General features: G+C 46.2%; 3 protein-coding genes across 3 annotated transcripts; all 3 read right to left on the bottom strand.

The window, feature by feature from the left end:
• Positions 1-1,297: 1,297 nt before the first annotated feature.
• Positions 1,298-1,837, bottom strand: LOC122039032 (protein trichome birefringence-like 8). Its single transcript, XM_042599046.1, has 2 exons — positions 1,725-1,837; positions 1,298-1,637 (listed from the first exon to the last, which is right to left on the bottom strand). Exons 1-2 carry the CDS (start codon positions 1,835-1,837, stop codon positions 1,298-1,300), a joined length of 453 nt encoding a protein of 150 aa, XP_042454980.1.
• Positions 1,731-2,791, bottom strand: LOC122039031 (protein trichome birefringence-like 9). The gene is made up of 2 exons (XM_042599045.1): positions 2,436-2,791; positions 1,731-2,322 (listed from the first exon to the last, which is right to left on the bottom strand). The coding sequence occupies exons 1-2, from the start codon at positions 2,789-2,791 to the stop codon at positions 1,929-1,931; spliced, it is 750 nt and encodes a 249-aa protein (XP_042454979.1). The 3' UTR covers positions 1,731-1,928.
• Positions 2,792-18,457: 15,666 nt separating this feature from the next.
• Positions 18,458-20,073, bottom strand: LOC122014207 (probable cytokinin riboside 5'-monophosphate phosphoribohydrolase LOG4). The gene is made up of 6 exons (XM_042570385.1): positions 19,763-20,073; positions 19,553-19,650; positions 19,427-19,457; positions 19,232-19,331; positions 19,099-19,169; positions 18,458-18,979 (listed from the first exon to the last, which is right to left on the bottom strand). The coding sequence occupies exons 1-6, from the start codon at positions 19,916-19,918 to the stop codon at positions 18,773-18,775; spliced, it is 663 nt and encodes a 220-aa protein (XP_042426319.1). The 5' UTR covers positions 19,919-20,073; the 3' UTR covers positions 18,458-18,772.
• Between the last annotated feature and the right edge of the window lie 288 nt (positions 20,074-20,361).

The following is a 20,361-nucleotide window of genomic DNA, read 5'->3' as shown; positions in this document are numbered from 1 at the left end:
ACTTTACGAGATACTAGAAAAGATTAATAACAATGTCTACATATTGCGACTTTCTAGTCATTTAAAAACTTCTGATGTTTTTAATGTAAAACACCTAAGTCATTGTGCTCTGGAGCCGGATACACCCACCCTAAACTCGAGGACGAGTTCTCTTCAACTCCAGGCGACTGATGTAGGAGAGAATCCAAAATTGAGGTTTTTTTAAGTAGTTATCTGTTAATTAAATTTATTTTATTTTTTATATCTAATTTTATCCTAAATCTTAGGAACCGAGTCTTGATAGTTAATTTATCATAAATCTTTGAGAATAAGTCTAGTTGGTTATTTTTCCATTTAGATTTTTTTGAGGATTTCAGAGCTATATAAACCTATGCTCAGATAATGTTTGGAGACAAGTTATTTTGATATTGAATCAATTGGTTTCGCTTAAACCACGTTATGACTACATCTCTTTTGTTCTTTATTTCCCGTTCTTATTTTCTCAAAAAGGTTTTTTAAAACCTATCTTGAGCTACTTCTTATTTCGTTATTTCTCTCTCTTATTTCTTCTTAATCCCTCTGTAACTTCACGCCCTCGGCGTCACCAACCCAATGGCCCAATATTCCCTTTTTGATGCTTTATATAACTATTGTCAGATAATCTAGGGAATATTCCCTTGCAATCCCTACGAAGAAAGCTTCTAGCCTACAAATCACAAAAATTATGGGTCTATTTTAGGAAAGTTATCATAATACCAGAGTAGTCAGTCTTTTTTGGAAAATGTATTGATATTCATGCATAAAAGAAAACTAACAATATATAAGAGGTCTCCTCCTAAAGGCGCAACTTTGTAAGATTAGGCAATCAGATATCGTTATTCATTATCACATTCTATTTTTCTCTTAATCACTTGCTTGATTTGAACATCTGAGTGCATTTTTACTATTTGTCATATTCTATTTTTATCATGATTACTTGCTTGATTTGAACGTCTGAAGTGCTTGTGCTCGGTTATTCATATTTTCTTCCCTGATCTATATATTTTTTTTTCTAACACTCAAAATCGCTCAGGGCCATTGTCCTTTAGTCCAAAGTATTCTCATCATCAACATAAATATCATCTAAAATTTAGTATCTATCTTCGATTTTAGACCGGATCAAAGTTACATCTTAGCTTTTTTTAAAACAAAAAATCTAATTTTAATCCGCTGGGAGCAGAACGTACCTTCTGTTCGAATAATTATATATCCCTATGCCTGCATGTTATTATTCTGTGAGCAATCAATATATATATCTAATAATATATATATTGTGCCATCAAACATTTTTGCTGGTGTCATAATCCATGGAAAGAAGATGAGCATAGAGCAGCTGATTCCACGTATCAGGAACTCCGGGCAGGCACCAGTGGCTGCAGTCCTGAGGAGCATCCGCCGGCGTCCCCGGTTCCCGGTGCTTCGACGGATGGCCATCTCTTCTGAACTCCGTAAGACCCGTAATGTTCAGAAGCCGCGCTTTCTTCCCGCCACTCTTCATCCCTTCCACCGCGTCAGCGATGATCCAGTTGTTCCATGTCTCGGCCGGCCCGAGCTCGGAGGAATTCCTTTCCGGCTCTGTGTAGCTCGAGCATGTCCCTCCCTCATCCCACGTCCCGTTTCTGCATCGCATCCATCTCACTCCGTGTTGGATCGTTCGTAGATTAATTAGTTAATTTATGGAATTTAAGAAATTAAAGGCGACTTGCCTGAAATGAATTGGAGAATTGTTCCTGAAGAAAACAGAGCCCTTTTGCAGTTTGTTCAAACTCCAGAGCTTGACCGTATCAATCGTTCGACGAAATGCCTCCTTCACATCCATGGTCGTGTTTATTTCTCCGCCCGCCTGAAAATACATTCCCCTGAAGCATATTAAAGTCCAGCGATTAGTCCGATCGGTTGAGCAAGTGCACCTACGATCCAATCGTCTTCTTTTGGTTCCACCAGTGGCCGGCGTTGAGGACCAGCACGTCGGCGTCCACCCAGTGCTTGGATTGCCAATTGAGCTCGTCGAGGTGGATGGCGCTACGGACGCTGCTCGGGGCGGCCGGAGGCGGCCGGCTGACCGCGGCGAGGAACGGGGCGCGGTAGTACTCCACCGTGAGGTTGTGGTCGCTGAAGACGATGGAGAGGAAGCCCTTGTGCTTCGTTATCGGATTCCCGTACTTCTCGTAGATGCTCGATTGGTTGCGCACCGCTTTGGCCAGCATGCACACGAGCGACTCCCACTGGTTTCGCCCGATCGAATCCCCCACGAAGACTATCTTCCCGTTTCTGCTCCTCTCCAGCAACTCTGATGCGTTAAATCTGCATTTATTTATAGATAGAAATATAATTAAGAAAAATCAAAATCCAATCTTTTCGATTCCAAATGGAACCAAACGGCAGCAATTGAATCAATCATTGGTCAAAATTGGAACTTGGGGAGATTGCAGCCACGGGGTTGCCACCGCCAGTAAAGATAGCCGGAATCAGAGCGGCCATTTTGACGGCATCGGAAACCGGGGTCGAGGAAGGGGCAATCCTCGGTGTAGGCCTCGGCCCGGTGGGCCCCGTCCCAGACCCACCGACCGGAGGTGTAATCGCAGGCGGCGTCGGCCTCCGGCGGTGGTTTATCATACGTACCGCCGGCGATGCGGAGCAAAAGAAGTGGCTGGAAGGGAGTGAACCAGTGGAGGAGGAGGAGGAGGGAGAGGAGAAGGATGACTGAGAAGATGGAGAAAACAATTTCTGATCTCTTGAGGAAGAAGAAGCGCGGTGGAGGCGGCTTCTCCATCGATAACGGTGGAGATGGAGATGAATTCGGATCAGCAATTTTAAATTCTCACATAAACTTTTTTTTTTACAGAGGTGTAATTAAATGAGCCAGATCAAACTTAGCTGGTTTAAGATTCTTTATTAAATTTTTTATCTAAATCTATCCGAACTTAAATTTACTCACGAATATTTTCATAAACATTGTTAAGCTTTTAACCGAATTCTAACTATAAATATTTTTTTAATTTTATACAAAATTTTTATTTATTTCTTAAAGTTATATTATTTATTTTTAAAAATATATATACATTAAATATTACATTTGGAAAGAACATATAAAATCTACTTATCGATATATATCCCAGACAGAAATTTTAACTTAGAACAAAATCTCATTAACTTAAATCTATTATAATTCATCCCTAAATTTTAAAATTTTAAATCTTAAATACATATATTATATCTTGTAAGTATATAAAATTTTTAATCTGAAACACTATAAACGAAGAGAGAAGCTTAACCCTGAAAGAAAAAATTTATTAACTCAAACCCGTAATAAGCCAACTCCTAAATCCTAAACATATATAATATGTCCTATATATATATTAGTCATATGATGCGGTGATAAAAGGGGGTCCACCAAGTATGGGTTAAGGGCGGAGATAACAGCCAATGTAGAGGGCAAAGTCAAGACGGTCAACGCCAGGAAACCAACGAGCTCACCAAAAGTGGATCGAGCGGAGGTGTATTGCAGTTGTCGATCGGGCATGAAGTGTCCGATTGGTAAATGGCTTATCCGAGCAAAACGCCCGTACAGCCAAGTGCACTACGACAAAAATATTAGATGCTCATTACGGAATGGAAGAACGTTAAGACGACTGGAGTGCTTGTCCGGTCGGGCGGAAACAATCTACTGAACCAAGCCAATGCAGGTGATCCGGTAGTAAGAGCGGGCCCCCCCCTTTTTCTTGCAAAGTCAACGCCAAGTGAAAGTCACCGGAGCAGCCGCCCATCCGAGGAGAGTGTGGTCCGACCGGACGGACGACCGTAGACGGCCGGCCCGACTGGACTGCCGGCCGGCCCGACTGGACTGCCGGCCGGCCGATGGAATCGAATACCCGGGTGGGTCCGGGCGGCTCGCACTTATGGTTGGAAGACACCCTGTCAAATCGGGGTTCCGACGCTCAGTTAAAAAGGTCACGGACCGAGCTGACCTTTTGACCGGCCACAGTCATAAAGCGCCCCTGTTTATTAGTCTCCACAAAGCACAGGTAAACCACTGCGTATGTCCGGTCGGATGTTGAGGGAACTGTCCGCTCGGACGACAAGTTTGGAGCAAGGAAAAAGACCCGAGGATCTCTCCTCTGTCAACCGGTAGGTTTCACGTGTGTGTCATGCTCCAAATCTTGTGACAGGGGATTCTGCTGTCCCATCGAGGGCATGCTTTGACTGTAGCGATATGGGTCAGGTAAGCTTTCTGACAGCCACATACCTAGGAAAGGACAGAAGACACGTATGCACCTAGGTACGCGTGCCCAGACCCTTCATAGCTCTATATAAAGAACCTCATGTTTCGCCGTTGAGGTACGTATTCTGAGATTTTGGAAGCCACTTTGTTCATCGTAACTTACCTTGGGCGTCGGAGGGCCGTCGCCGGACACCCGGCTCGGTTTTGCTGCAGTTCACCGGAGCACGTGATCCCAGAGCGCGCCCCCAGCGTTCGTTGACTCTTGGTTCGAACAGGTCATCTGTGGGAACGCACTGCATTCGAACAAGAACAATGGACGGTGGACGACAACACACGGTGGCGCTTTCAACAGAACTCGGATGCTCCGGTCGAGATGAGGGCCGCCAAACTTATGGAGCAAAACAAAAGCATCAGCCGACGGCCCGAGCAACAAGCAACATCTGCGTCGGTGGCCGCGGACGCACCTCAAGCCACCGTCGCATTCCACCGGGCCTTATTTCAGCCGCACCAACTCGAAGAGATAGAGGCTCTTCTTGACGAAATGCCAAAGCGGGATGACAGAAAAGGGAAAGCCCCCCGGGCGGACTCATCTCCCGAGCGGATCAATCGCCAATTTTCGGAGGCTATTCTACAAGACCCTCTGCCCAAGCACTACGTGGCTCCGACGATCGGCGAGTACAACGGAACAACGGACCCAGATGATCATCTTGATAACACAGCTACACTCCATCAATATACAGATGGAGTAAAATGCCGCGTCTTCCTTACAACTCTCTCGGGATCGGCTCAACGGTGGTTTCGGAGGCTGCCGGACGGGTCCATCACTAGCTTCAAGGACTTCCGAACGGCCTTCCTCCACCACTTCGCTAGCAGTCGGCGTTATCAGAAGACAAGTGTCAGCTTGTTTGCCATCAAGCAAGAATCAAGAGAATCGCTTCGAGCCTACATCCAGCGATTCAACCAAGTGGCGATGGATATCCCAACGGCCACATCGGAGACGATGATGAATGCCTTCACTCAGGGCCTTGTGGATGGGGACTTCTTCCGGTCGCTCATCCGAAAGCCGCCCCGAGATTATGATCATATGCTACATCGGGCCAACGAATACATAAACGTGGAAGAAGCACAAGCCGCCCGGAAAAAGGAAACTCCCACCGAGCGGGCACCTATTCATGCCGAGCGGAAACAACACGCCTCTCAGCAGCCACCTAGGGGATCGAGAGCTGAAGCAATCCGATCCCCCCACGCCAGGTCGCACGTACAAGAAGTGGCGGCCGCTCGGCCCAAGCCAAAGAAGAGGTGGACCCCTTTGTTCTGCACCTTCCACCAGACGGATACGCACAACACGAGGGATTGTCGAAGTCTTCCCTTCGTGGTCAATCCCGTTCCCAGGAAAGCCGAGCGACGGTCTCCTCCCATCGACAGGAGACAAAGGACCCATGAAGCCGACCGGACCCGCACCGAAAGGCGACATCAACAGACACCCGATCGGCACAGATCTCCGAGACAGGAGAATCGCAGGGCGTCCAGAGAACGGTCGCGACCGTCCACTCGGGAAGAGGAAAACAGGAGCAATACTTCCAGGGGCGAGATCAACGTTATTGCTGGAGGGCCGACCGGAGGAGACTCCAACCAAGCCAGAAAGGAAGGCGTTCGGCAGCTACAGATCCACGCAGTCGGCTGTAGCCAAGAGCGGGCAAGTGGACTGGAAATCACTTTCGGTCCCGGAGACTTGGAAGGAGTGGAAGTGCCCCACGACGACGCTCTGCTCATTAAAGCGGTAATAGCAAATTATACTATTCACCGCATATTTGTTGACACAGGGAGCTCGGTCAACATCATATTCAAGAAGGCGTTCGATCAGCTGCAAATTGATCGTGCCAAGCTGCTGCCCATGACGACCCCGCTCTACGGGTTTACGGGCAACGAAGTTCAGCCGATCGGACAGATCCGACTGGCTACCTCACTGGGAGAGGAGCCGCTCAGGAGGACCACGATAATAAATTTCGTGGTGGTCGACTCTCCCTCGTCCTACAACGTCATTTTGGGACGGCCGAATTCCGGCATTGTCTCAACTTTCCACCGAAGATAAAATTCCCGTGGAGGACAAAGTAGGAGAAGTACGTGGAGATCAGCTAGCGGCTCGGCGGTGCTATATAGAGATGGTCCGATCCGCTGGGAAGGCGCCCGAATTGAGGTACACGCCATAACCGAGAAACCTCCCGCTTTAATTTAATGAAAAGGAGGAAGTTCAGATCCATCCGACCCGATCGGAGGCCACGACTTTTATCGCTTCTGATCTGGAGGAGGAGCAGAAGGAGGAGCTGATCCAATGCCTCCAACGAAATCATGATGTTTTCGTCTGGTCGACACATGAGTTGCCCGGAATTTCGCCGAGCCTAGCGCAGCATGAGTTGCATGTCCGACCGGACGCTCGGCCAGTGAAGCAGAGAAAAAGGGACTTCAGCGCCGAGCAGAATACCATCATCCGGGCGGAAGTAGAAAAACTTCTGGAGGTCGGCCACATACGCGAGGTGCAGTTCCCGAGCTGGCTGGCCAACGTGGTATTGGTCTCCAAGCCGGGCGGCAAGTGGAGAGTCTGCATCGACTTTCGGGACTTAAACAAAGCATGCCCCAAGGATTTTTATCCCTTGCCCCGGATAGATCAGCTGGTGGACTCTACAGCCGGTTGTGAATTGATTTGCATGCTCGACGCATACCAAGGCTATCATCAGGTGCCGCTCGCTCGCGAAGATCAAGAAAAGGTTAGCTTTGTGACTGCCGACGGCACGTACTGCTACAATGTGATGCCGTTCGGATTAAAGAATGCTGGGCCCACCTATCAACGCTTGATGAACAAAGTGTTCAGGGAGCAAATCGGGCGGAATCTGGAAGTCTATGTGGACGACATTCTTATTAAATCCGCCCGAGCGGCCGATCTTTTCAAGGATATGGAAGAAACCTTCCGAACGCTGCGCAAATATGGAATCAAGCTAAATCCCCAGAAGTGCCTGTTCGGAGCCAAAGGAGGGCGTTTCTTGGGGTACATAGTGACCGAGCGGGGAATCGAAGCAAATCCCAGCAAGGTGAAGGCTCTGCAAGACATGCCGCCCCCAAGAAATACAAGAGAAGTGCAAAGGTTGACCGGTCGGATAACTGCTTTGTCCAGATTCATCTCCAAAACCGTCGACCGGAGCCTTCCATTCTTCAAGATTCTGCGCAAGGCTACTAAGTTCCAGTGGGATGAAGAATGTGATCGAGCGTTCGGAGAATTGAAGACATATCTTAATTCTCTGCCAGTGTTAGCCAAGCCGATCGGGGGTGAGTCACTTTATATTTATTTGTCGTCAACTGAGCATGCTGTAGGCTCAGCACTTGTGAGGGCAAGCGGCGAAGAGCAGCCGGTGTATTTTCTAAGTCACATTTTAAAAGATGCTGAATCTCGTTACACCGGGCTCGAGAAGTTGGCCTTTGCTTTGGTTCTAGCCGCTCGGCGCCTTCGACCGTATTTCTTGGCTCACACCATCATTGTCCGGACGAACAGTCCACTCGGAAGAGTACTGTTAAATCCAGAAGCGTCCGGACGGCTCATCAAGTGGACGACATAATTAAGTGAATTTGACATCCAGTATCAGCCCCGCTCGGCGATCAAAGCCCAATCCTTGGCTGATTTTGTGACCGAAGTGCAAAGGCCAGAGCCGGAAGCTATGTGGAGAATATATGTGGATGGGTCCTCCACTCGGCTCGGAAGTGGGATTGGAATATTGCTGCTCTCACCTCAAGAAGAGAAGATGCACCTATCCGTCCGGCTGGATTACAAAGCTACCAACAACGAAGCAGAATATGAGGCCCTCATAGCCGGATTGCAGGCAGCCCGGCATGTGGGTGCCGGTCGGGTGACTCTCTATTCAGATTCACAGTTGGCCGCTCAGCAACTTTCTGGTACCTTTGAAATTAATAGCGCTCGGCTTAAGTTCTACGCTGAAGCCTTTGAAAAACTCAAAGCCATTTTCCGAGAGGTCCTTATTCAAAAAATTCCCCGAACGGAGAACCAGGCAGCAGATGACTTGGCCAAGCTAGCAAGTTCTATAGTGCCGGTCACCATTCAGCAACCTATTGAAAAAGTACTGCTGGTAGCACACGTCGACCGGATGGAAAGCCTTACGTTTCCCAGCGACTGGAGGACACCCATCATAGAGTTCCTTCGCTCGGGAGTCACACCGGCCGATCGGGATGAAGCCCAGCTGCTCAGGAGGAGGGTCGGTCGATTCACACTTATCGACGATCAGCTCTACAAGAAGGCTTTCTCTCGCCCGTTGTTGAAGTGTGTGAGCTCGGAAGATTCGGCTTACATCCTCCAGGAGATACATCAAGAATCGTGCGGAGGACATCCGGGCGGACGATCACTAGCCAAGAAGATTTTTCTAGCTGGATACTTTTGGCCGACCTTACAAATGGACGCCGCTCGGACAGTATCTACGTGTCTTTCATGCCAGAAGTATCACAACTTCTCTCACCGACCGGCAGAGGAGATGAAAGCATCAACCGTTTCATGTCCGTTCGATCAATGGGGAATGGATATTGTGGGTCCATTTCCAATGGCGACCGGGCAGAGGAAATTTTTGCTGGTAGCGGTCGATTATTTCTCCAAATGGGTAGAAGCCGAGCCACTAGCCAGGATCACCGAACAGATGGTCAAAAAATTCATATGGCAACACATCATCTGTAGGTTCGGTATCCCTCGCCGATTGGTTTCCGACAATGGGCGACAATTCACAAGGAAGGTGCTGTAAGATTGGTGCAAAAGCTACGGCATCGAGCAACACTTCACGTCCGTGGCTTACCCCCAAAGCAACGGTCAAGCCGAAGTAGCCAATCGGGAAATTCTCCGTCTTCTGCGCGCTCGGCTCGACCACGTGGGAGGAAGTTGGCCGGATGAAGTGCCGGGTGTTTTATGGGCCATCCGGACGACTCCTAAAGAAGGAACGGGCGTTACACCTTTTCATCTGGTGTACGGCGGTGAAGCGGTCATTCCAGTTGAAGTCGGCGTAGAGTCCGTCCGGATCCAGTGTTATGATGAAGTCAACGCCGAGCGGAGGAATATGGAGCTGGATATGGTTGACGAAGAGCGTGCCAAAGCATCCGTTCGGCTGATGGCGTACCGTCAACGAATGAAGCAAAACTATAACCGACGCGTCATTCCCCGATCATTCCAGGTCGACGACCTTGTTTGGAAGAAAGTCAAGCCGGTAGGCGACGTCGGCAAGCTTGAAGCTCCGTGGGCGGGTCCCTTCAAAATCATCGAAAAGCTCCGCTCGGGCGCGTATTATTTGGAAGATGAGGACGGTCGGCAGCTAGATAGGCCGTGGAGCGCAAACCACCTCCAGCCTTACCGGGCGGGGTGAAAGGTGTGCCTATGTAAATCATCCTGTGTACGTCTTCCGACTGAATACTTGAAATGCAGAAATGAAAAGTCAAAAGAACGAATATAAGGCATCGTCATCAAGGAAAGAAGGCCCCGCGCCGCTCGGCCGGAGGTAAAAGGGTCGAACTGAGCGCGCGAGTATCGAAGGCCCCGTACCGTCTGGACGGAGGGAAATTAGCCGAGCCAAAGTGCTCGACGAAGCAGATCCTGAGCCGTTCGGCTAAGCGTACGTTCTCCAAGGCGGGCGAAAGGTGCGCTAAATACAAATTTATATACTTTTTGGTCGCCTATGTACTTGCGATACAGGAAGTAGAAAGAGGAAAGCACATTGAGTATTCTCTGCTGAAAGGAAGGCCAAGGTCGCTCGACCTGGCAAGGAGTTAGCCTTAAAGCCGTCTAGCCCAGACGTTAAACCGTAGAGCCGCGCCGACCGGCTATAAATATCCGCGCCGACGAGCTCCGTCGTTAAAGATCAAGAGACGAGCCGGCGTCTATAAACCCTCCGAGCGGAAGGTCGACGAGCTCCGTCGTTAAAGATCGAGAGCCGCGCCGACCGGCTATAAATATCCGCGCCGACGAGCTCCGTCGTTAAAGATCAAGAGACGAGCCGGCGTCTATAAACCCTCCGAGCGGAAGGCCGACGAGCTCCGTCGTTAAAGATCGAGAGCCGCGCCGATCGGCTATAAATATCCGCGCCGACGAGCTCCGTCGTTAAAGATCAAGAGACGAGCCGGCGTCTATAAACCCTCCGAGCGGAAGGCCGACGAGCTCCGTCGTTAAAGATCGAGAGCCGCGCCGACCGGCTATAAATATCCGCGCCGACGAGCTCCGTCGTTAAAGATCAAGAGACGAGCCGGCGTCTATAAACCCTCCGAGCGGAAGGCCGACGAGCTCCGTCGTTAAAGATCGAGAGCCGCGCCGACCGGCTATAAATATCCGCGCCGACGAGCTCCGTCGTTAAAGATCAAGAGACGAGCCGGCGTCTATAAACCATCCGAGCGGAAGGCCGACGAGCTCCGTCAAAGATCGAGAGCCGCGCCAACCGGCTATAAATATCCATGCCGACGAGCTCCGATGTAAAACATCAAGAAACGCGTCGGCGTCTAAAAATAATCCGAGAGGAATATCGTCAACACGGCAATTACCCGCAGCCGATAGTTAGACCGACGCTATGTTCCGCTCAGACTCAAGGTATAAAAGGTTCTGGTCAGCCTATGACGAGCGATTCTTGCTAGCAACGCAGAATGATATTCGGCCGCACGGAAGGGCTGGGGAAAACACTTGCAAGAATGCACCTCGAATGCCAAAGGGGTGATAGCGGACGAGCGGACAGCACGGGTATTAGCAAGTGGACAGTGCAATAAGAGAGTACACGAAAGGAAAACATTTCATTAATATTAAAAACCTTAGGCCGAGTGGCCTAAGTACAAAAAAAAAGATTCATGTTCAGCTGAGCAGCGAAATTACAAGAATTACTCAATGTAGTCGTAGAGGTCCCTCGGAATGTTGCTCAATAGCTCCATTTGATCGCCGGCCGGAATATTGGTGGACGCCGGAAGAAGGCCCTTCGACTTCAGATAGGTCATAGTAGCCTTCATGGCCAAGTCGAAAGCCGAGTACATCCGCTCGCAAATTTTCTCCGAGAACTCGGGCGATCGGATGTGGCTTTGTCGGAGAGCGGCGACTCGGCTCGGCTCAGCATCCTGGTATTCTTTGAAGGTCGCCTGGGAGCTTGTGAGGGCCTCATTCAGACTTCCAATCTTCTCCGCATCGGCCAAGCGGCCTGCCTTCTCCCGGTCGAGCTGCTCCGTCAGCTCCTTTATCTTCAACTCCAAGCCCCGAGCCTCTACGTTTTTCTTCTCCAGATCGGAGATGGCTGTGTTCTTCCGAGTGGTGGCCAGAGTTATCTTCGTGTCAAGCGACTTGACTTGTCGCTCGGACTCGGCTAGGGCGTGGGCCTGGTCAGCTGTTTTCTTCTGCTCAGCAGCCAGCAGAGTTTGAGCTTTCTTCAGCTCTTCTTGCAGCTCGGAGTAGGAAGGGCCTTGGGAGCCGCTCGGACCACCTGCCGCCTTTAGTTGCCTTATCTCTTCGTCTGCCATGGTCAGGCGGTTGGAAACTGCTATCTCTTCCACCCATCTCTGAAGCAAGAAGGCGCAGTTGTCGAAAGTCGAGCGGAAATATTATGACAAAACTTCAACAAGCTTACCCCCGTAGCCGCTTGCATGTGGCTGTTGGCTAAGTTCCGGAGGGGGATCAGTGCTACGCGCGCCCGAGCGTCGGCCCACATCTCGGCGAGGGGCCCCTTCAAAGTAATGGTATGCTCGGGCACGGTTGGCTGGTCGGCTTCTGGTAGTAACTCTTCAGTTGGAAGATGAAGAGTAACTCGTATTGTGCGGCCGTGACCAGGGATCGCCCGACCGGGATCAGAAGCTGGCGCAGAAATTCGCGAATGGACGGTCGAGCGTTGGACTGAACGGCGAGCAGGGGGAGAGTGTCGACCGGAGTAGCCTCAACCGGAGTAGGCAGCTCGTCCCAGTCAGAAGGCGTCCGATCGGACGAGATGGTCTCGGGCACTGGCGTCTTGCCTTTAGCAGTCGCAGCGGCCCGGTCGGAGGGTTGGACCGCGGAGGTAGTCGAGCGCAGCGGAGTCTCCACCCGGCGCCTCTTAGGCAGTGGCTGTTCCTCCTCCCGAACGGATCCTTCCTCGGTGGCCGTTGGTTCCCTGGAGGGGCAGCTCCGCTGGCCGCCTGCTGTTGAGAGGTCGGAACGGCCGATTCAGCCTGAGTGCCGCTCTCTCCTTCGTGTGAACCGACCGGCTGAATGCCCAGCTCCTCCATTTCCTTGGCCGCCGGGCCTCCAGCGCCGCTGTTTTTCTCTTTAGAACACCGGACATCACCGAGTCCATGACGATTTCAGCTGCATGAAAAGAAGAAGAAATCAGTTAGCAATTAAAGCAAGTACCCAAGCAAAATTCTTACCGAAGCCGGTCAGAAGTGGGGTCCGTATAGGGCTCAACCCAAAAATGTACATCACTCCCTCGTGAAGAAGTTTGTTGATGTCAAGCCGCAGACCGGCTAGTACATTTGCGGCGTGAAGATAATCCGGTCGGGTCTTGAATTTCTTCAACTCGGGAGTAGGAGGTAGACTGACCTGCCACTGGGTCGGGAAGTTTGGCTGACTGGGCATGCGGATGTAGAAATAATAGTCCTTCCAATGTTTATTGGAAGTGGGTAGTTTATTGAAGAAGATCAGACAGGGCCGAGCTTGGAACATAAAGGTGCCCGGCTCGGCTTGCTTAGGGTAATAGAAGTAAAAGAAGACCTCCGGTCGGAGGGGAATGTTATGAATCTTAAACAAAACGACAACACCGCAAAGGAGACGGAAGGTATTTGGTACTAAACTTCCGAGCGGCACGCCAAAATAATTACAAACGTCTACTATGAAAGGATGCACGGGGAACCGCAGACCGGCGGTAAATTGGTCGCGGAAGACACAGAAACCGCCGCGCGGCGGTCGGTGTGGCCGAGCGGCGGGACCAGCTAGGCGAACTTCGAAATCCTCGGGAATTTCGAAGTTGTCAGCCAAAATATCAAAATCCCGTTGTTCGAAACGGGACCGCATGCTGGTATACCATGGGCCCAGGGATTGCTCTTCGGGGTGAGAAGAACTGGCCATGATCCAGACAGAAGAAAGCAAAAAGGAAGTCTCAAAGACGAAGAAAGGGAATTTCAAAGACTGGAGCTAGGGGAAGAAAGGCGAATTCGATACCGAAAAGGAAGGAGGAAAGCTCTAAAACCTTACTGGAGGGAGATGGATCGAGGAGAGGCGCCGGAGAGCGTCAGAGGGCAGCAACAAGATCGCCGGAGCTCCGAAGCGCAGAGAGCAGCAGTAGAGGTAATGGAGGCGTGTGAAGGTGAAAAGGAAACGAAGAATTTATAGGGTGAGGGTCGGGCGGCCTCCACCGTCGGATCCAGGTCACGGGAATCAAAGCACACATCTAGCCGTTTATTTCGAATTGCCTCGATCACATCACAATATCATGCAACCGCCTCCGTACTCTGGTGGCCTTGCTCCACGTGGCAGTCAATCATTCGGAGCATTTAATGAATGTATGATCGGCCTTGATGGCGAAGATTGGCGCAGAACGCGAGGAGATCCGGTGAAGGCCATCGTTGATGCATGCAAGGATATTTCTACGGCTGACCGAGCGGAGAGTATTAGCATTGAGGAGCCGTTCGGCTAGACTCACAGTCCAGTCAGTCGGACTATTAGCCTCCTTCGACTAGACTTGAAGGGGAGGCAAGTGATCCGGTAGTAAGAGCGGGCCCCCCCTTTTTCTTGCAAAGTCAACGCCAAGTGAAAGTCACCGGAGCAGCCGCCCATCCGAGGAGAGTGTGGTCCGACCGGACGGACGACCGTAGATGGCCGGCCCGACTGGACTGCCGGCCGGCCGATGGAATCGAATACCCGGGTGGGTCCGGGCGGCTCGCACTTATGGTTGGAAGACACCCTATCAAATCGGGGTTCCGACGCTCAGTTAAAAAGGTCACGGACCGAGCTGACCTTTTGACCGGCCACAGTCATAAAGCGCCCCTGTTTATTAGTCTCCACAAAGCACAGGTAAACCACTGCGTATGTCCGGTCGGATGTTGAGGGAGCTGTCCGCTCGGACGACAAGTTTGGAGCAAGGAAAAAGACCCGAGGATCTCTCCTCTGTCAACCGGTAGGTTTCACGTGTGTGTCATGCTCCAAATCTTGTGACAGGGGATTCTGCTGTCCCATCGAGGGCATGCTTTGACTGTAGCGATATGGGTCAGGTAAGCTTTCTGACAGCCACATACCTAGGAAAGGACAGAAGACACGTATGCACCTAGGTACGCGTGCCCAGACCCTTCATAGCTCTATATAAAGAACCTCAGGTTTCGCCGTTGAGGTACGTATTCTGAGATTTTGGAAGCCACTTTGTTCATCGTAACTTACCTGACTTGAGCGTCGGAGGGCCGTCGCCGGGACACCCCTCCCGGCTCGGTTTTGCTGCAGGTTCACCGGAGCACTCGAGGATCCAGCAGGGAGCGCCGCATCCCCAGCGTTCGTTGACTCTTGGTTCGAACAGGATCAGCAGGGAAAGCAAAAGAGGTCGACCGAGCGGAGGAGTTCCAGCCGAGCAGCTACCCTGCTCGGCATAACAATGGGACTATTACCATATCTCTTAATATCCCTTTGAAAGGTAATACTGCTAATAACAAGGCATGGTCAACAGACGGATCGTACGACGGAAGCTTCAATTGTCTCATCAGATATTTGCATGTCTTGTTAAGGTATAGTGTTAGAAATACTTTTTTGACATGTCCTTTCATAGAATAGTTGGGAAAGCGTGCTCGTGCCTTGAGGAGTGTGCACGTCACCCACCGGGGCACTATATAAAAGGGGTTCATGCATCAACGGAGGTACGCGTTGTCTACTACTCTCGCTTGTATTTTGCTACTTTCACTATTGCTCCATCTTCTTCTACTATTCCGGTGACTGATTTGAGAGTCGGAGGGTCAACGCTGGGGACCCCTTTCCTCGCCTAGCACTGACGTTTCTTGTGTTGCAGAGCGGAGCAGAGTCTTCACGCGGTCAACCAAAAAGTCACATTCCCAACTAGCCTTCTTCATGATTTTTAGACATAATCATCATATTTTCATAGTAATACATAGGCATATTTGGGGGATCATTGTTTGATTAAATAATATCGTCAACCAATAAATAACACTTTATACCGTCATATAGTAGGGGTTACAATTTGAATCAAATTTGGGTTAGTGAGTTCGGATTAATAGGTTAAAGAATTAAATTAAAACATTAAAACTCAAACCCGATCTGATTAATATTTCAGATCAAATTATTCCACCTAAATCTGACATGTTTATCTCTATTTAATCCGAACATGACCTCAAATGACCTATAATCCGAACTTGATCCAACCTAAAATGACTAATTTATAGAAACATATTCATCTTAACCTAAACTTATCCTAATCCGACCCAAAAAGACTCATTTTATAAAAATATACTTATTTTAATCCAAACTCAATGAGAATCTGACCTAAACTCGACCCAAAAATATTTATAAATGGATCATTTTAGGTTGACCTGAATCCGATCCATTTATTAATCGTGTTAATCAAATTGACTCAATCTGACCCGAATCTAATATGACCTAACCCTAACTTGATTTTTTTCGTGTTCGATTTAAATCGTGTTTTCGTATCGGATCAAATTGTCACCCCTACATATAGACATTGTATATAACCTTTGAGAAATGTGGACATTATGAAACAATTTAGGTTTGATGAAATTGATTGTGCGGTTTCAATTTAGAGGTATAAACGAATCGAATCGAGCTGAATATGTTGAAAATTTTAAGACTTGAATTCGGCTCAAAATAGATATATTTGAGTTCGAGCTCGATTCGAATCTCGAAAAATTTAAAATTTTGTGTTCATGCTCGGTTCAAATTAGGGCTCGAGTTCGAGTTCAGCTTGAAAATTTTGAATATGTTCGCAAATTATTTGAATTATTGGTTGAAAATATGTACTCGAAATGCTCAAAATTTATTTATTTAATATAATATTTAACTTATATTAATAAAATATTGAGGTTCGCGAGCGGCTCTGAACTATCGAATAATATAATTTGGGTTCGAGCTCGGCTTAAAAAAAGTTCGAACATATTCGAGTTTGGCTCGAATTCGATAAATTTGAATACTAATCGAATATGTTTTAAGCCGGCTCGAAAAACTCACAAACTGACTCGATTTGTTTGCGGTCCTATTTTTATTGATCAAGGACAAGGAGTTTTCTATGTTCGAAAGTTTAAGAATCATGTTAGATACACTGTTAGTGTTTTGAGAGTACAAACATTTATAAGGGCAGATGTAATTATTCTTTAGATTTGAAATTACTTACCATATCTTAATTGAGGATCAATATACATTAATTCTGTTCTTACAAGGTGGGTTAACATGGCTAATATATATTCGATGAGGAACCAATAAATCTATATATGGTGATAGTTAAATCGAGAAAGATTTTTCAATTAATTTTTTAAAATGTATTATTTTAGAAATCACATAACACTTAGACATGGCTAATACAACGAACATCAATTTGAGTATTATAAATTTTAAATTATGATTAAAAGAACATAAAATGTATGTCTACATTGATGGCTTAGATAACTTTGATGGGATCAAATCTAAGTCCTATAATTTTTCAGAGAACTCTTAAGTATCATCGAGATCTAAAGTTTCATATTCAAGGTATACCTTCCTAGTCATGCACATTCTATTTTAAAAAAAAAACATATAGATGGAGATGCTTTGATGAAATCAACACCAAAGTGACGATGCTTTAAAAAAATCAATACCAATGTGGTGATGCTTTAAACAAATCAACATAAGGTGGTAATGCTATGACGAAATCAATATTAGGATGATGATATTTTGATGAAATCAACATCAATCGGATGATGTTTTAATGAAATATATCAATATTAGATGGTGATATTAGGTACTCAAAATTTCAAATAACCATAGTGCAAGAAAGAAGAAATAATTAATCATCTAATCATTGATGAAGCTCTTAAATCTGCCAAATTATATTGTCTATGTTTTTAAGCTTATTTTGTTTATATAGTTAGTAATTTAAAATTATTGTTTTGAATTATTTTTATTAATTTTTTTTATATATCATCGTGCCCCACTAATAAAGACAAAAATTCCATCATAGTTTTAAATTTAGTTTAATTATGATTCATTAAAAAAAAAAGCTATCAGGAGCACAATTATTGTACTTGCATCGTGTTATAATTGTGTATTTATCTCCATTTTATTTAATTTATCACGTTCCTTTGTTTATAACTGATACTTAGACAAATTAACCACCCAAATTTCATACATAAATTACAAAATATATATATATATAAATTAAATTTTAGATGTTAAATATAGTGTTTAATTTTTCCATGTACTTTTAAATCTATAAATAATATGCATATATCATGATAATGTCTGAAAAAGAATCCTAAAAAAAATTCTTGTTTGATTCGATAAAATTGAAAACTATTTTACTTAACATTAATTGAATGAATCCACCAAAAAAAATATTATATTAGTGCTCGTCCAAACCATTAATGATCATAACGAACAAGACATTACATGTTGACAAAAAATAAAAAGATAAACTCTGATAACATTTTAGAAAATTAAAGTTGTTTAATAACACCTAATTAAGTGATCTCTTTGAAAATATAATTTCAGTAGAAGCTACTATGAATATGATCCCTTTGGAAAATCATGGACATGACAAGGACTTATAAATTTTTCTTTGCACATATATTTCCCATAAAAGTTAAAGAGTTTTATTTTCAATTTGGCAATTAAATCCATATGAGTAAATGCACTTTTGTAGTTTTATTAACTATTTGTCACTAAATTTCATGATCGTTGAAATAAAAGATCATTCATCCTTAATATTATCACTTTCATATTCTAAAAGTAGTGGTCATTGTCCTTTTGTTTTGTTGAATGTATTACTCTTGAATGTTTATAAGTTTTATTTTAGATTTAACCCGTCCTGCTTTGTTTTTATTCAGTAAAATGGGTAAAAAGAAAAGAGACAAATAAAAGATTCAAAATAACGACAAAATTGATCAATTTCATCACCTTTTTCAATGAAGTAGAATTAGCTATATCAAGTAGTTCCTTAGACAACTCAATTAGAGAAAATAAAGCATGAAGCAAACAGAGATTTGACAGGGGGTGACAGAATTTTTATGATAAATGTAGATAATAATAATACAGAGTGTGTTGAACTAAGATAAGAAAGCATATTGGTCCACATCTTCTCTTTGCTACTGCTGTGGCGTATGCTGCTGCAAGTAGCAGCGGAAACAACAAGAAACATTTATCACCAATCCCCTGCTTAGCTTTTTGTTCCTGTTCTTCACCCAATAATGCAGCAACTCACCGAATTGAAGCTATTGCACAGAAGTAAAATACTCCCTAAAATGTTAGATATCGACACATTTATTTCACCAATCCTATTAATTAATTATTCCTATCAGCTAGCTGCTTCTCCTTTTCTTGTTGGCTTCTCTCCTCCTCTCCTCTCCGGCCTTGGCCTTGGCCTCCATTTTCCTTAGAAGTTCTTCCGCATTGTCTGCCGAAATGACAATGTGACTCGCAGAGTCCTCGATGAACCCTTCTCTCACTCCTTTGTCAAACAGTTGGATCAAATCGTTGTAGTAACCGTCCACATTCAGAATCCCAACCTGCTCAAATCAAGCAAATTGAGCTAGGGTGGTTTAATTATATTTTTCCAGCTTTTGGAATTTGATAGCTAAGTGCGTGTGCATGAATGACTGAGAGAGGAGCTGTGTTCATTACTCACTGGTTTGTGGTGGATGCCAAGCTGAGACCAAGCTATTATCTCAAGAAGCTCCTCCATGGTTCCATAGCCACCTAAGAGTTTGGGGATTATAAGTCGACTTGAGATTGTTTCAGATAATTCACTTGGGTCTCACCTGGAAGAGCAATGAAGGCATCTGCATTCTTAGCCATTTCTGACTTCCTCTCGTGCATGTCTGCAACTCTTTTCACCTCGCCGATGCTTTCTCCTAATATCTGCACACAAAAATTTCTTTGCTGCTTAGCCGTTTTCTTGTAGCCAAAATAAAAACAGAACTATATATATAGAGGGGCATCATCTGGAACTGCACCTCACTTGGCAGAAGGGCTGTTGGAATGACCCTGTAATTAGATATGGCACAAGAAGATTTCTTGAATGAACTATGAAATATAGTATTAGGTGAGGAAATTAATTAAACAAGTTGCATAAGTCTCACCCAAGAACATGGCAACCACCATCATAGACTGCTTTAGATATTAGACCCATCAGACCAACACTTCCACCACCGTACACCAGGTCTATCTTTCTCTCTGCCTGAAAGATGGGAGGACAATTAAAGAGGAGGAAAGAAATAGGAACGATTGATAGAAGGATTATTACAACAAAGCTGCTTAGATCGAGATTTAAAATTTAGTAAAGCCCTCACCAGTTTCTTCCCCAGGTCAAGAGCTGCTTCACTGAATGAAGTCCTGTTACCTGACCTGCTTCCGCAAAAGACACATATCCTCTTAAACCATTCTCGGCTCCCGGTCTCCGCTGCATTCACCAGGTTTTCTTCCATCCCCTTGAGAATGGAGCACATAGACTCAGAGAGAGAAGCTAAATCTAGAGAAGAGGAATGATTCAAGCAAGCAAGAAAGCAATCAATCTATCTCAAAAGAGGTAGCCCACATCTTTATGGCCAACAAGCAACTAGTACTTGGTATTGGGGGGCCAAGGCAGCATGAATCCTCTCCCATTCTCCCCTTTTATGCATGTCCCATCCTCTCTCTATCTCTATCTCTGGCAAAATTACCATAAGAACATTTCTCCTTTTGGGCCAATCCAATCAGTCATTTGCTTACCTATGTTGTTTGCTTCCTGCCACTTGCACTGCCATCTTTCATCTACTTGTAGCTTGTGTCCCTACAATCCTAGATCACACCACAAATTCCGAGACATATAACTAGATTTCAGTTACCAGAATGACAATCTTGTAGCTCGAGATTGGGATGATATGTGCACCTTTTGCTGGAATTGACTAGT

The sequence above is a fragment of the Zingiber officinale genome, chromosome 1A, assembly GCF_018446385.1.
Source record: "Zingiber officinale cultivar Zhangliang chromosome 1A, Zo_v1.1, whole genome shotgun sequence".
NCBI lineage: Eukaryota > Viridiplantae > Streptophyta > Magnoliopsida > Zingiberales > Zingiberaceae > Zingiber > Zingiber officinale.
This window is presented reverse-complemented; position numbering and strand designations above follow the sequence as displayed.

What these genes read in the sequence shown, in the direction of transcription:
- LOC122039031 (XM_042599045.1), bottom strand. Translation starts at nt 2,791, where the DNA reads ATGGAGAAGCCGCCTCCACCGCGCTTCTTCTTCCTCAAGAGATCAGAA. An exon ending in CGTGGCTGCAATCTCCCCAA is followed by an intron (nt 2,323 to 2,435) that starts GTTCCAATTTTG and finishes AAATAAATGCAG; the next exon opens with ATTTAACGCATCAGAGTTGC.
- LOC122014207 (XM_042570385.1), bottom strand. Translation starts at nt 19,918, where the DNA reads ATGTGCTCCATTCTCAAGGGGATGGAAGAAAACCTGGTGAATGCAGCG. An exon ending in TTGACCTGGGGAAGAAACTG is followed by an intron (nt 19,651 to 19,762) that starts GTGAGGGCTTTA and finishes CCCATCTTTCAG; the next exon opens with GCAGAGAGAAAGATAGACCT. An exon ending in TTGGCATCCACCACAAACCA is followed by an intron (nt 18,980 to 19,098) that starts GTGAGTAATGAA and finishes TGATTTGAGCAG; the next exon opens with GTTGGGATTCTGAATGTGGA.
- LOC122039032 (XM_042599046.1), bottom strand. Translation starts at nt 1,837, where the DNA reads ATGGATGTGAAGGAGGCATTTCGTCGAACGATTGATACGGTCAAGCTC. An exon ending in AATTCTCCAATTCATTTCAG is followed by an intron (nt 1,638 to 1,724) that starts GCAAGTCGCCTT and finishes GATGCGATGCAG; the next exon opens with AAACGGGACGTGGGATGAGG.